Source organism: Bos indicus, chromosome 27 (genome assembly GCF_029378745.1).
Source record: "Bos indicus isolate NIAB-ARS_2022 breed Sahiwal x Tharparkar chromosome 27, NIAB-ARS_B.indTharparkar_mat_pri_1.0, whole genome shotgun sequence".
NCBI classification, from domain to species: Eukaryota; Metazoa; Chordata; class Mammalia; order Artiodactyla; family Bovidae; genus Bos; species Bos indicus.
In genome coordinates this window covers 15424973-15439513 of record NC_091786.1, presented here as the reverse complement: position 1 = coordinate 15439513, position 14541 = coordinate 15424973, and the positions used below count along the sequence as shown (strand labels likewise).

General features: G+C 49.7%; 1 protein-coding gene across 2 annotated transcripts; it reads right to left on the bottom strand.

Moving 5' to 3' along the window:
• Window positions 1–1590: 1590 nt before the first annotated feature.
• On the bottom strand, window positions 1591–3381 carry HELT (helt bHLH transcription factor). 2 transcript variants are annotated; one of them, XM_019953365.2, is made up of 4 exons: window positions 3355–3381; window positions 2829–2933; window positions 2469–2565; window positions 1591–2090 (listed from the first exon to the last, which is right to left on the bottom strand). In XM_019953365.2, the coding sequence occupies exons 1-4, from the start codon at window positions 3379–3381 to the stop codon at window positions 1591–1593; spliced, it is 729 nt and encodes a 242-aa protein (XP_019808924.2). The 2 variants fall into 2 exon arrangements, with proteins under 2 accessions (XP_019808924.2, XP_019808925.2); XM_019953366.2 differs by having other exon boundaries at window positions 1591–2087.
• Window positions 3382–14541: the final 11160 nt, after the last annotated feature.

Here is a 14541-nt window from a genome sequence, read left to right as displayed (position 1 = left end):
TAATGAAGTGGTTGTGTGTGTGTGTGTGTGTGTGTGTGTGTGAGAGTGTGTGTGTGTGTTGGTCCTCCTGTCTCTGTGTAATCAAGTTTGATGGTTTATAAATTGTGGTCATCCTATTCCATGACCTTAGTAAACAGTCTAGGTCAGAGTTCCCTTAAACCCTCTCCACAGAAATGGAATAAGTTAATTATTGTAGTCCAGCTAATCTGAGCTATGACAGATCATCCTAGTTCAGCTAAATGGCCTCAGGAAACAGGAAAACCTGCTACATAATTTCGAGTTATTTATTTACAGGGCATCACAAGGAATGGGAAAAAAAAGAAAGAAAAAAAATCAGTGGAGGAAAATTTTTAAATTCTCACAAACACGACTTTAATGGGTTAAATACCTTGTACATCTTACCTGTTAACCTAAAACAACAATGAGGCTCATTTTGCTCTTTGGGTCCTAGAAAAACCTAATTTCAGTTTGCTCCTATTGTAAATGTACCGCTGTTTTGTGGGGAAGGCAGATCCAACTGTCAGTGAAAACTACAAGCCCCTTAAAGATCGCTAGCCAACTCTTCCCTAAACCCCAAACGTTCCTATCTTCTGGGTGGAGCAAGAAAGTTTAAATCCTCCTCCCCCGGGAAAAGGCGGAGAAGCCTTTCTCACCAGGAACCCAGCATCTCAGTCCCGTCCCAGTGGCTGGATGTAGGTATGGGCAGAGCGAACAATCCTTTAGGGGAGCGCGTCTCCCTACCCAGTCGCTGCCAGCCTCTCACCAGGTCGCCTAGCGCCCCGAAGCTGAGTTGATCTGTGCGCTAAGGGCAACTTCAGCTTTCTGAGCCCTCAGGCGCTCAGAAAGACAGTTGTCTGTCCGAAGATGAACTTCATCGGATGTTGTTTTTAAGCCGCATTCGGAAGCCACCTCCTCTATATATTTTTAACCAGACAGGTGGAGGCTGTAAACCTAGTCGCTGCATCCCACAGGCCCGGGTTTCCCCGCGCTCCCCGTCAGCAGGCAGCTGGTGCGCGCGCCCGTGCGCGCGCGTCCGGGGCCTTCGGATTAGGGAAGCGCGCCCAGGTGGGAGCTGGAGAAAGTTTGCCACAGCCAGCTTGGAGAGGGTCCTTCAATTTGTATTTTTTGAGAGCCGTGGGCCCTGGGCCTCCCATCCGCCCTTCTCCCAGGCAAATACCCAAGGTGCGCGTGAGGAGGAGGCAGGTCTGGAGCCCGGGTGGAACCGCGAAGCCAGCCTGGAAGCGCCTCCTCCACTTGGCCTCCCCGCCTCCTCCGTCCCTGCGCGGCGACCCATCCCTTTCCCCACCCAAATAACTGAGGTCGTCACCTCAGCCAGCATCGGCCTTGTGCCTGAGATCCCTCGGAGGGGATGGGTTTTAGAAGAGCAAAGGTAACAAGGAATCCGTCTCTCTGGGACTTTCAGAAAGCCTTTATTGCCACGGGGGAAGTCCTTCAGAAGACGAATTCGCTTTTGACCTTCCCCCACTCAGCTTTTTATTTTTTCCCAGCACAATATTTACACTTGTACAATATACAGTATTTCTCCCAAGCAGTGCCCAGAGCGCAGAGCAGTCTGCGGATTTGTCGGCGTCAGAGCACCGGGGGGTGCTGGGGCGCGTGCAGGTTTAGGGCGGTGGGGTGCGCGTGGCCGATGAGGTTCAGGTAGTGGCGGTCCAGGCCCTGCCCGGGCGCCAGGAAGGCGCTGTGCTGCGGCGCGGGGCTCGGGAGCGGCACGGGCGCGCTGGGCAGGTAGGGCAGCGCGGGGCTGCGGGACGCGCCGTGCGGCCAGGCGAAGGGTCCCGGCGCCGCGCCCTGCGGGAACACGGACGCCTCACCCGGGCTGTGGCCCGCGAATTCGGGCCCCGCTGGGTGCAGCTGGTAAGAGAAATCCGGCTCGGGGAGCGAACCCAGTGGCTGGAAGGCGGGCTCGGTGCCCAAGCGGGCCTTGGACTGCAAGAAGGCGAGGATGCGCGCGTACTTGGTGTCTTTCGTCTCCATCCGCTCCACGGTGGTGAGGTAATGCACTAGGTTCTTCATGCACTCGTGGTAGCCATAGTGGAAGTAGTTGGCAAACTCTGCTAGCAATTCTGCTGGAGGGGCAAGGAAAACGGAGAAAGGGAAAACTGTGAGTGGCCCCTTCCTGACCCGGAGCCTAAGGCAGGTGCCAAGCCCCTCCCATCACGTTTTCTGGCCGGTTTCCATTCGAGGCCCGCCCCTCTCTTTCCAGCCTGGAGACTGGAAAAAACGCAAGCCAGCGACCTCCATTTCCTTAGGCGTCTGACCTCACTCCTCCCCACCTGAGAGGAGGCCTCAGAACCTGTATCCCCAGACCCCTGTTCTCCAGTCCCCCTTAGCTTTCTCAGGACTCGGGGCCCCGTCCCTGCAGCATCCAGAGAGGAGACCTTGAGAGACCGATTTACTCCCGCTGCCACCCGCAGGGCTCTGTGTGGTGCACACTCCCTGCCCACCTTTTTCCCTTCCCCGGGGAAAATCGGCGGAGTGCAGGGCTCTCAGGTACTGCACGGTCATCTCGAGGATCTCTGCCTTCTCCAGCTTCCCGGAACTCTGGAAAAGGACGAAAAGTCTCCTGGAAGCGGCCCAGACGGTGAGGGCTAACCTGGGTAGGCTGGGTGCACCGTTTTAACCCGAGGGGACCATCCAGCCGAACAGGGGGCGCCACTGTGGATCTGCGCCAGGGCCGCCTGGGGCTCAACTCAGCGCTCAGGGCCCCGGGCAGGAAGCCCGCACCTACGGCCCTCTCCAGCTCCAGACTCCCGGCATCAGAGGATCCCCAGCGCCAGCACCGTTTTCTCAGCTGCCAACATTACCTGCTTCGCCAGGGCCATGGGCACCGTCTTGCCCAGCTCGTTCAAACAGCGGTTAATCCGGTCTCTTCTCCGCTTTTCTATCACTTTGTGGGAAACGGGGGTTCTCTGAGAACAGAGGTTTGTCCGTTTAGGATGTCTTTGCCCAGAGAATCATCAAAGGCACGGCTGGCACAGCCGTCTGCCACTCCTCAGTGCTGCCCAGGGAGTCGCCCCAGGCCCCTGTCCCCCCACTGGGTCACTGAGCTCTGTCCTCTCGCACCTGTGCTGATGCACTCCGCTTCTAACCTCTGCGGGGTCACACCAGGGCCATGGGGAGGTGGCCACCAGCTTCCAGATGTGGCCTCCACCCCGACGGTGGAGTCCCCTCTAGCTATCCTCATTCCCTTCCCAAACCACTCAGGATTCCTCTCCAGGAGAAGTCCTGTGTGACCACGTCCCGGCTCGTCGGTCCAGCCAGGTGGTGGCTCTGGGAGTTAGACACCCCCACCCAGAAGGCGCAAGAGCCATCTGGACTCAGCCGACTCACTTTGCGTTCCTTGAGCTTGTCTGACATTCTGATCAATACGCGTCGTCGGGAGAGGCGGTGGCGCGAGGCACCCGTCCGCTTTTCCCCTCGTGTGCCTCCTCGAGTGTTCCAGGTAGACTGTAGCCTCCCAACTACGAGGGTCTGCCTTATAAAGCGGTCATCTAGGGCTCCAAGTGCATTCACGACTTGAATTATTCCATAGGATTAGGGGAGCTGCGTTTGGGGGATGCATGCATTCAAGATCAGTTTTGTTTTTTGTTTTTTTTTTTTTTTTTAAGTTAAGAGAAAAAAAAAAATTAGCAGCCGAGGGGGGAGAGTTGGGGGCAGATCAGCTTTGTTAATCCACGTGGCCCTTCAAAGGACACGTGACCGGCGGGGGGAATAATATTTGCATGGCAACAGCCCGGGTGGGAAAGAGGCGGTAAACCGCGCCGGCGGGTGAGCGAGCGCAGGGGCGCAGCGGCTGTGGGCACCGGGGGGCGAGGAACCTCACAAAACAGTGTCGCCTCCTTTAGTCCCACCGCTGAGTCTCACACGATTGCCTGTTTACAAATCCCAGCAAGCCCACAGTCCCAGCGCCGAGTGCGTTTTAAAGCCTGTCCAGAGTCATTAAAGTAATTAAGTAAGCCTTTAATAGGCTGTTCCGCCGGGTTCAAGGGAGAGCTCTTGGAGACGGAGGCGCCCCGTTTGTTCCCAGGCTTTTCTCACACGACTTGGTGACACGTCCACCTCCCCCCTTTTTGTTTACCCCGCTTTATTTGTCCGGACATCCCGGCAGGTGTGGGGCTGCCGCTGGCACACGAGGCCCTCGCCTCGCCTCACCCCTCCCGCCGGTCTTTGGCACGCGACGCTCCCCCCACTGCCTGACCACATCGCTGCCTTTCTTTTCTCCTCCCTCTGGCTCTCTCCTCGCGGGGGGAAGAGGCTCAATTTGTAGCCTATTATCCTATACGGAAAATGTCCATTGAAAAGTATGAATAGTTTCATTGGGCTAAATTTTAATAATGCCAGAGGGTGGGGGAGGAAAGACAGGCAGGCGTGTGTGTGTGTGTGTGTGTGTGTGTGTGTGTGTGTATGTGTATGTGCGTGTGTGTGTGTGTGTGTGTGTGTGTGTGAGGGGGGTGGTGGGAGGATTGGGGGCAACACGGGGAAGAGTGGGCTGAGAAGAAAAGGGGGAATGCAGCTGGCCCCGGCGAGCATTATGCGACGTCACCTGCGAGAGGGGGCGCCTACAGACCCCTATTCATTTGCCTAATTTTGGTCAATTTAACAAACTTCAGGAGAAATTATTGTGGCTTTGTCAGGGAGGGTGAAGCCTTCTGATCGAATTAACAGCATGTTTTGATCCGGTAAATGTCATTAGAAAGGGAGAAACAATCGCGCTTAGAGGGCTCTAAGTAATGCGCCCAAGTGGAGACGCCAAAGCGCACGGCTCACAAAGGGAGCAAGTCGCTGCCACAGGGAACTTTTGTACCCGCCCATCGCCCAAGTTTTGACACAAAAAGGCATTATTTCATACTTGAATACGTTTAATCCAACGATTGTCTATTTTCTGCAAACATATTTTCACAGCATTGTTAACTTTTTATGTCCCCCTTTCGCGGGCGCCTTTTCTTAACGTTTGGGGGCGGGAGAGCGCAGACACTTTGGGCATCAATATTTGTCACTGAAAAGGGCTCCGTGAAGTTAGGGAAGTTGATCTCTTTTTTATGGTTTTAGAGAGCGAATATATCGGGGGAGGAGGAGGGAGGGAAGGCACAGACCGAAACGAGGGAGGAAATTTGCTGGACGGGCCCGTGGGGAAGGAGGGGGGTGGCGGTGGCTGGGAACTCGCTCCGCCTGCGCCTCTGCGGGCAGCCGGGCCCAGCAGCCGGGGGCCTCCTCCCCCGCCGCCAGACCCGGCTCACACGAGCTGCCTAGGAACCCACCCGCACTCTGGGGGCTCCCGGCTTGAGGGCCGTGGGTGGTGTGGGGGGTGAGCTTTGTTGCAGATGGAAACTATAAAAATGGTTTTTGTTTTATGACCTGCTCTAGAGCCAGCGAGCTCTCCCTTTTTTTCCCTAATCTGGTCCAGTTGAGAACAACTGAGACCTCTCCTTACATATCTTTCCCTCCCTTTCTGCTCCCCACCTTTCTGCCTAAGTTCTCTCTAGACTGTGACAGGGCCGGGCTCTCCCTTTGGGTGTCGTTAGTCCTCAGCAGAGGTGGCTGGGGAGGGGGGGGGAGCCCTGCTCTCCAGTGGCACCTGGGGAGCCCCTAGGGCGCAGAGGCTGGTCTGGGGAGCTGCGCCTCCAGGAAGCCAGCAGCCCACCTGCTGCAGCCTGGAAGGTGTGGGGCTGGGTTTTTACGGAGCACCCCAAGGGTGTCCCTCTCCGTCTTGCTTTCAATCTCCTCATGACGTTTCTTTTCTACTTCAGGACAGATTGGACACGACCAGTACCCTCCCGCAGGTTGCTCAGCCGCACCAGTGCCCTCGCAGGGGTTGTCGATTTCACTATATTCAGCGGCACACAAAGGGATTAAACATGAACCCTTATCATCCAAATTAACTAACGTGAATGGGTAAAAGGGAGCGCGCACACTTCTCACCCCCACCCCCTTTTTAAGCCAACAGACTAGGAGTTGATCCTCTTACTGCTGGTGTTAACTGCCAGCTGCAGGCACCTTCCACGGGCCAAATTTCATTCTTTGCAAACTGGTTAATTTCTCGTCTTTGCATGGAAGCCAGGGTCCAGAGCTTGCCGAGGGCTGCAGGTTCTCTTGTCTGGGTTCGGGGGCCCAAGTGAAGGTGGGTAGGTGAGTGGAAGTGGGGTGGAAAGGGGGCCCTCCTTAGCAGGTCCTCGCGGCTGCAGTCCTTTCTGGAAGACTGAGAAGCCCTCCTTTCATTCAAGTGAGGGAAAGGGTATGTTTTATTTTTTGGCTTTACTCACCCTGCCAGAAGCAGGGTGCTGGGACCCTCATAGTCACCTTCCCTTTACTCCTCCTCCCCAGGATGGTGATAAAGTAAGTGTCCCCTGATGATGACATAGTTTCCCCTCAAAATGAGAGTGGAATAATGAGAGCTATGGTCCTTGGAGCCAAAGAGTTACTCAGTTTCCAGCTCCACCACCTACCACCTGGGTGAGACTTTGGGCTGTGCACTGAATCTTGCCATGCCTCAGTTTCCTCTTAGGTGAATTGGAAATAATTACTGTATCTACTAGGTCACAAGGTGGTCACTGGGATGAAGGATGTAAATATAGGCAAGACACCTAAAAGAAGGCTTCCTTACTCGATTCATGCTTTTACTTTGCCTGGAAATCACTTCTGCAGTGGTTCTCACATAGTGGTGTTTTGTGGGGTTTGTGCTGTTGTGTGATATTCTCATTCATTTCATCATCTCTAAGAAATGCTTAGAGATGAGAAATGTTTCTCATCACTAAGAAAGCTTCACTTTCCCTGTAAAAGCCCCAGTAATTTTACCTGAGGTTTGTTAAGTCGACCAAAGTTAGGCAAATGATGGGGGGCTTTAGATGCCCCCCCTCAGGTGACATCTGCTAGTGCTTGATGGCCAGCTTTGTGTCCCAGGGATGTGAGGCTGAAAGAGGCTCCCAGCTCAGAAGCCCCTCAACTAAACAGCATGGTCATTTCAAGTAAGTTAAACATGAGCATCAAAATCAAAGCAAAGCAAGGAAGTAAGACTGCTTAGAAATTAGACGATGCTAATTCTATATTAGTCTGTGCTTAGACTCCTGGCCTGAAGACCTTTGTCAGAGAATACAGCAATCATAAATAGAAAATGTTTATTATTGTTAATATTATTATTATTAGCTACATAGATTTGACACATGGCTTCCAAACACTGAAAAATGGATCATTTTTTGTTTCTTTCCAGCTCTAGAAACTGCAGATTTGCAAGCTTGGGAAGGGGAATGGTTACTGAATGGAAAGAAAAAAAAATCTAGTGGGTGTTTGGAAATGTCAGCTGAATTGCTCTAAGACTGTTCTGGGTGATATCACATCTCTCTCTCCTGTCTTAATCCATAGATTTGTAGATTCATTAGTGGGACTGGGGATTTTATCAAGTGGGGAAAGATGAAAAGTCTTGTCAGAGAGTGGAGAAAACACAACGGCAGCTGACTCTCCTGTACTTCTTCTTTTTAAAAAATTTATTTATTTATTTTGCTACTACTGCTAAGTCATTTCAGTCGTGTCCGACTCTGTGTGACCCCATAGATGGCAGCCCACCAGGCTCCCCCGTCCCTGGGATTCTCCAGGCAAGAACACTGGAGTGGGTTGCCATTTCTTTCTCCAATACATGAAAGTGAAAAGTGAAAGTGAAGTCGCTCAGTCGTGTCCGACTTTTAGCGACCCCATGGACTGCAGCCCACCAGGCTTCTCTGTCCATGGGATTTTCCAGGCAAGAGTACTGGAGTGGAGTGCCATTGCCTTCTCCGTTATTTATTTTAATTGGAGGATAATTACAATATTGTGTTGGTTTTTGCCATACACCAGTATGAATCAGCCATAGGGATACATGTGTACCTGCCATCCTGAATCTCCCTCCCACTTCCCTCCCCAAGCTATCAGAGCACTGGCTTTGGGTGCCCTGCCTCATACATCAAGCTCACACTGGTTATCTACTTTACATATGGTGATATGTATGTTTCAATGCTATTCTCTCAAATCATCCCACCCTCTCCTTCCCCCACTGAATCCAAAAGTCTGTTCTTTATGTCTGTGTTGCCTTGGCTACCCTGTAGGATCGTCAGTACCATCTTTCTCGATTCTGTATATATGCATTAATATACAGTATTTGTTTTTCTCTTTCTGACTTACTTCACTCTGTGTGATAGGCTCTAGGTTCATCCGCCTCTTTAGAACTGACTCAAATACATTCCTTTTTACTGCTGAGTAATATTCCACTGTGTATATGTATCACAACTTCCTTATCCATTCATCTGCCAATGGACATCGAGGTTGCTTCCATGTCCTAGCTGTTGTAAATAGTATTGCATTGAACATTGGGGTACATGTGTCTTTTTCAATTCTGGTTTCCTTGGGGTACATGTCCAGTAGTGGGATTGCTGGGTCCTATGGTGGTTTTATTCCTAGTTTTTAAAGCAATCTCCATACTGTTCTCCAAAGTGTCTCCTGTACTTCCGAAGTCTCAGGAGGCTAAGGGCTGAAGGACAAACCCACCTTGGGCTCTATTTCTGAAGTGAGTAGGCTCTCAGAATGTGGAACCACAGGCTGTTCTCCGAAAGAAACCCAGAAGAGCATCAAGTCCCACACCCATTTTCCCACCGAAGAACCTGGGGTGCCACAAGAGGCCCTGGGAACGGCCATGGTGCACAGCAAGCTTGTGTAGATTTGCTGTGTGACTCCAGGGTCCACGGCCTCAGTTTTCTCCTCTGTTCCCGTGAGGAGAGTCCCGGCAGGGATGCTGTGATTCAGGACTGGCAGACCCCTTGGCGGGCGCCTGCTGCCTCCAGCTGGTGCGACCACTATCAGAGGCATCAGCTCTGTCCTCGGGCCTCTGTCCATGTGCTCCTGTTTCTCCCAGGTCAAGTGATAACAGCATGTTGTGGGCCCCGATGCGAGTCAGAAGCTGGGGGCACCACACAGAGAGGGACATGGTTCAGGGGCGTGTTCTCTAGTAAAGAAGGAAAGGCCTGTGCTGTGTAAGACCTGGTACAGTAGCCTCAACACAGCAGTCAATCTTCGTGCCCAGCAGCACACCTCCTATTGGGTGGGTGACTTCTCTGGACTTTTCCTTACTCAGCATTCCTAATTCTTCTCTTCTCTGTAATCATGAGTAGTAATCTCATCTCAGAAGGACACCAACAGGAAGTATGTGGCAGGGGCTTGTCAGAGCAGCCAGGTGACCAGTTGGAGAGGCGGGGGTGATGGGAATGGGAATAACAAGTGGTCTCTTCAACCATGAGGACATACACTGAACTGTCGGCTTTTATCTGAACCCTAATTTAAAGGAGACCAGAGACGTGGGAAAACTGTTGTTCCTAATAGAGTCATTACCTGGACTTCGGTCTTTATCTCCTTGGTTTTTACCTTGACACAATTTAGTTCTTTGCTTTCTAGCTCTATTTTTAGATACAGTACCTGGCAGTTTTTGCTGAATAAGGTAGCAGCTCTGAAACCACAGTGAGACATCAGCCCCCTAGTCTATCCAGTGGCTTAAATGCTTTCAACTTCTCTGTCCTTAAGGGAGGTCTTGAAGCATTACACACATGCCTCTAGATGCCTTCAGAAGTTGGTTTTACTGTGTTTTAAGTAAAAAGGAAGTTCTCTAATCACTTGCTGATCACATGTGGTCCTCAGACCAACAGAGTAGTAGTCACCTGGGAGTGCATTAGAAATGCAGAACCTCAGGCCCCTCCCCTGACCAGCAGAATCCAAATCTGCATTTGAACAAGATCCCCAGTTGATTTCTGTGGACTTCAGAAGCACCACTCAGCTGAAGTTGGAGGCTACCATTTGGTTCCCCTGGTGGCTCAGATGATAAAGAATCTGCCTACAATTCGTGAGACCCAGGTTCGATCCCTGGGTTGGGAAGATCCCCTGGAGAAGGAACTGGCAACCCACTCCAGTATTCTTGCCTGGAGAATTACATGGACAGAGGAGCCTGGAGGGCTAGAGTCCATGGGGTCATGAGGAGTCAGACACAACTAAGCGACTAATACCACACACATTTGGTGTTTAACCGCTGAAGGCTACCAGCAAATCCCAGGTAGGAACAGATCCCCTAGAATGATAACAGCAGAGGAAGAGGGGACTTTCAGGCTGTCCTAACTGCACAGATGGAAAGGCTTCCTATGAACCAGGGAGCTTTGCAGCACTGCTTATTCAAAGTATTCTCTGGGTGTTTACAATATTTTCCTTAGTCTGCTATGTGCAATGATTTATTTCCTGCGTGTCTCTCTAGAATTGGCCAGTTGTGGATGCTCAATGTAGTTTTGATGAAGGAAGGAAAACTGGGAGAGGAGCTTCGGGGAATATTTCGGCAGTTTGTCACAGGGCCCCATAGGGTCATAGTTTACCATTTATTTTTGGACTTTTAGAAGAACCAACTAGGGGAAGTGTAAATACAGCTATTGAGTGAGAACACTCTTAGGGAGATTGCTGGAGAGAAGGAATTGTTTTCCATATTTCGATATTAACATCACTTAGAAAGTTTATTAAAGATATTGTAGTGGTTTAGTCGCCAAGTTGTGTCCAACTCTTGTGACCCCTTGGACCGAAGCATGCTAGGCTCTTCTGTCCATGGGATTTCCCAGGCAAGAATACTGGAGTGAGTTCCTATCTCCTTCTCCAGGGGATATTCCCAACCCAGGGATTGAACCCAGGTCTCCTGCATTGCAGGCAGATTCTTTACTGACTGAGCTATGACAGCTCTCTGTTAAAGATAAATAAAAGATAAAAATTTCAAAAAGATTAAAGATACTGTGAATAGTGTCAATTGTGGGCTTCGATTTTTCCAGGCAACTGGCTTTTCTCTTGGGGCTGATAATTCCAGCTTTTTGCTCTGTGTTGACTTGAGCAACACTCAGAAGTCATCACAGGGAGCTTCAGCTTAGTGTATGAAGGGGAGTTCTTTTCTGTAGCTTAAAGATTTCATCTGCTTACAGGGCAACTTTGCACACAAAATTAAGAGGTATATGTTGCTGACAATCAGAAATTATTGTAGATTTCAGCAAGTAACATAGAAGTGTGGGTGAAGATAGATTCAGAAAGAGGAGAAAATTACAGGAGTGTTAACAGATTCTGTCGTGGGGGCAATAATCTGCCTCCACCCCATCGCCTCCTCATTCATCCACTGCTACAATCAGCGTTTACTGTGCACTTGGCACAGTGCGGGCCAACCCAGGAGTCACTGAGAATAAACACAGAACTTTTGGAGAAGTTCTCACAAGTGAAAAGAAGAGCCCGACTAAGGGGAGAGCTCCTGAGGGCAGATCCCATCCCTCATTTGCCTGTTCGTTGGTCCACTTCTCTGAATCTCCACCTTACTGCTTGTGGTTACTGTTCAGCTTGTTTCTTTATGCTAATCGTACCAATTCAGCATTAATTTGAGGAGTTATAAATGCCCTCCTTTTTAAAACGTCATTGCCGCCGAGACCATTAAGGGTCTCTCATTAGCGTGAATTGACGTAACTGGATTTTGATTTCTAACACCAAACTAAAGGAGGCTGTCAAGAAAACAAATTTTGAATGAGATGGAGGTGATTTAGGAAGAGATGGAGGTGATTTAGGAAGAGCGGATGTGTTAGTTTTCTGCTGCCACAAACTTGGGGATTTAAAACAACAGAGATTTATTCTCTCAAAATCTGGAGGTTGGAAGTCTGAAATTAGCAGTACTGGGCAGGACCACACTCCTTCTGGAGGGGCTAGAGGAGAATCTGTTTCTTACCTTTTCAGCTTCATGGCTGCCTGCAGCCCTTGGCTTGTGGTCACATGACTACAGTCCCCACCGCTGTGGTCACTTTGATGTTTCCTCTTCTCTGTGTCAAATCTCCTTTTGCTCCTCTCTTATAAAAGGATGCTTATGTGTCCTTAGCGCATTCCTGACTTAAGCATTGCCCCCTTATCAATCTAACCCACAAAAAAACAGCCAGATAAACATTTAAAAATGTAATTATGAATTCTGTTCTTGTCACTCATGTACAAAACCTAGCATGATCCTTCAAGTTTGTGTAAATATTTATTTTCTGTTTACTAGATTAATTTAATTTGGACAGTTAGATATACAGCAGCTTAAATAGAGGACTGATGTTCTTCCAGACTCAAAATTAACCAGAGAAAGAATAGGACAATACTGTGTAGCTACCAGAATATGTCCGATCACTAGTGGGTCATTCATTCCCATTTATATTATATGCATGCTATTTGTTTGATTGGAGAAGGCAATGGCACCCCACTCCAGTACTCTTGCCTGGAAAATCCCATGGACGGAGGAGCCTGGTAGGCTGCAGTCCACGGGGTCGCGAAGAGTCAGACACGACTAAGCGACTTCACTTTCACTTTTCACTTTCATGCATTGGAGAAGGAAATGGCAACCCACCGATTTATATTGTATGTATGGTGGAAAGATTGCAACTATACCTAGATCTAATCAATAAAAACAGAACCTTCAAAAAAAAAAAAGATGCTTATGGTTACATTTAAGGCCTATCTGGATAATCTCCCCACCTCAAAATGCTTAATGTAATCAAATCTGCAGTCCCTTTTTTGGCCTTTATACACTTGTAGGTTCCAGGAATTAGGACATGGGTGCATTTTGGGGGCCGAAGCCTCCCGTACCTGGTGAAGTGCCATGGTGGGATCTGAGACAGCATCTGTGCGCTGATGCTCTGAGAACGAGGCCACCATAGGGCAGAGACATGCGCATAGGAGGTGGGGGGACAAGCTGAAGAAACACATGTTCTGTTTCCAGACATGTCAGAACTATCCTTCTCCTCCCTCTCTTTTCCCTTCCCATTTCCCCTTCTTCCTGTTTGTCCTTTCTTAGCCCTCATGCACCACAGCACCCCTTGCTCCCAGGCCTCAGAATGGAAGCTGCTGTGATACATTTATGCTGCGTTATGAGCTAGATCTGCCGAGTTTACTAAACTCCGACCCTCACTACTGTTTACACACACACATGTACACACACAGCGGCCTTGTCTCACAAGCGTGTAGTTCAGACCCAGTCTTTTCTCTGCTGTTCTCCAATATACGCTTCTAGTTGGCCACTGGTCTTTTGAAAATGCCATGCTCATGTTCATCAAATCCATCTGGATACAAATTCTGTTTACAAATGGCCCTGGGCAAGTTGCTGTGCCTTAGTTTCCATGTCTATAGAGCAGAGATGATGGTATCTACCTCCTAGGCCTATTGAGATGACTCACTGAGGGAATGTTTGTGAAGTTCCTGGCGTGATGTTCAGACTGTAGGAGGTACACAGGGGCTGAGATTCGCATGCATTGATCTCGTTGAGCACCTGGTCTATTCCTGAAACAGTGTTGGATCCTCAGTGTTACAGTGGGAAACAGAACCCAGATGCTGCCTTTCAGGAGTTTCTCAAGTGAGACAGACAGAGGAAGGAAATCAGATATAAGCAGGCAGCAGTGGGGTGATGGTAGGAGGAAATCAGAGAGGACTTCCTGGAGGAGATGATGTACGAACTGCATCCCGAAAGGTGAGTGGATTAGTTTCCTCTTGCTGCCTTAGCAAATTGCCACAGACCTAGTAGCTTAAAACAATGGAAATTTACATTCTCCCAGTTTTGGTGACTAGAAGTCCAAAATACAGGTGTTGGCAGAGCCATGTGCCCTCTAAAGGCGCTAGGGGAGGTTTCCTTCCTTGTCTCCTCCAGCTTTTGGTGGCCTCAGCACGTCTTGGTTTGTGGCAGCATGACTCCAATCTCTGCCTCCACGTGCCTTCACGAGGCTGTCTCTGTGTCTCTCCTCCCCCTTTTATAAGGACGTTTGTCATTGGACTTAGGGCCCAGCTGAGTAATCCAGAAGGGTCTTATCTTGAGATCCTTAATTGCATGTGCAAAGACCCTTTTCCCACATAAGGTCACATTCACAGGTTCCACATGGACATAAGCTTTCAGGAGATTATCATCCAACCCACCACAGTGAGTGAGAGGTAGCCAAGTGAAGACAGGTGGGAGGGAGGTCCTCAGGGAAGGGATTGGGACAAGGAAGGACATCAGGGCATGAAATGGCATCTGGTTTTGAGGAACCACAACACAGTCTAGATCGTGAAGTATGAGAAGTATGGTGGAGGGTGAGTGACGAGGCAGTCATGGGTTGAGGGGACAAATCTGATACCCAGGAATTAAACATTTTTTGTATCACAGTGGTTCAGATAAAGATGCTGAAGTCCTGCACAGGGGTTAGAGATCAGCGGGACTTGTGTGAGAGAGAAAACCCACAGGTTGGGGAAGGATTAAGCACAGTGGGAGAAAAACAGAGAAGAAAATTGCTGGGTTTCTGCTTTGAGAATGGACTATGTGGTGACCCCATTCATTGTGGTCAATTAACATTAAGGAGGAATAGAAGGTAATTTGTGGGGGGTGAAGATATGTGTATAGGCCAGGGCGTGTGGGAGAAGATGATTAGTTTAAGTTGGGACATATCGATTTTAAAGTTCATGTGGATATCCTATAAATGGATGTCCAGAGACAGTTGAGATAGGAAA

Bases quoted from the DNA above. Each gene is read 5' to 3' on its own strand.
- HELT (XM_019953365.2), bottom strand. From the start codon at position 3,381: ATGTCAGACAAGCTCAAGGAACGCAAA. The intron at 2,566-2,828 runs GTAATGTTGGCA...GTCCTTTTCCAG, and splicing joins CCATGGCCCTGGCGAAGCAG to AGTTCCGGGAAGCTGGAGAA. The intron at 2,091-2,468 runs GTGGGCAGGGAG...TTGCCCCTCCAG, and splicing joins TCCCCGGGGAAGGGAAAAAG to CAGAATTGCTAGCAGAGTTT.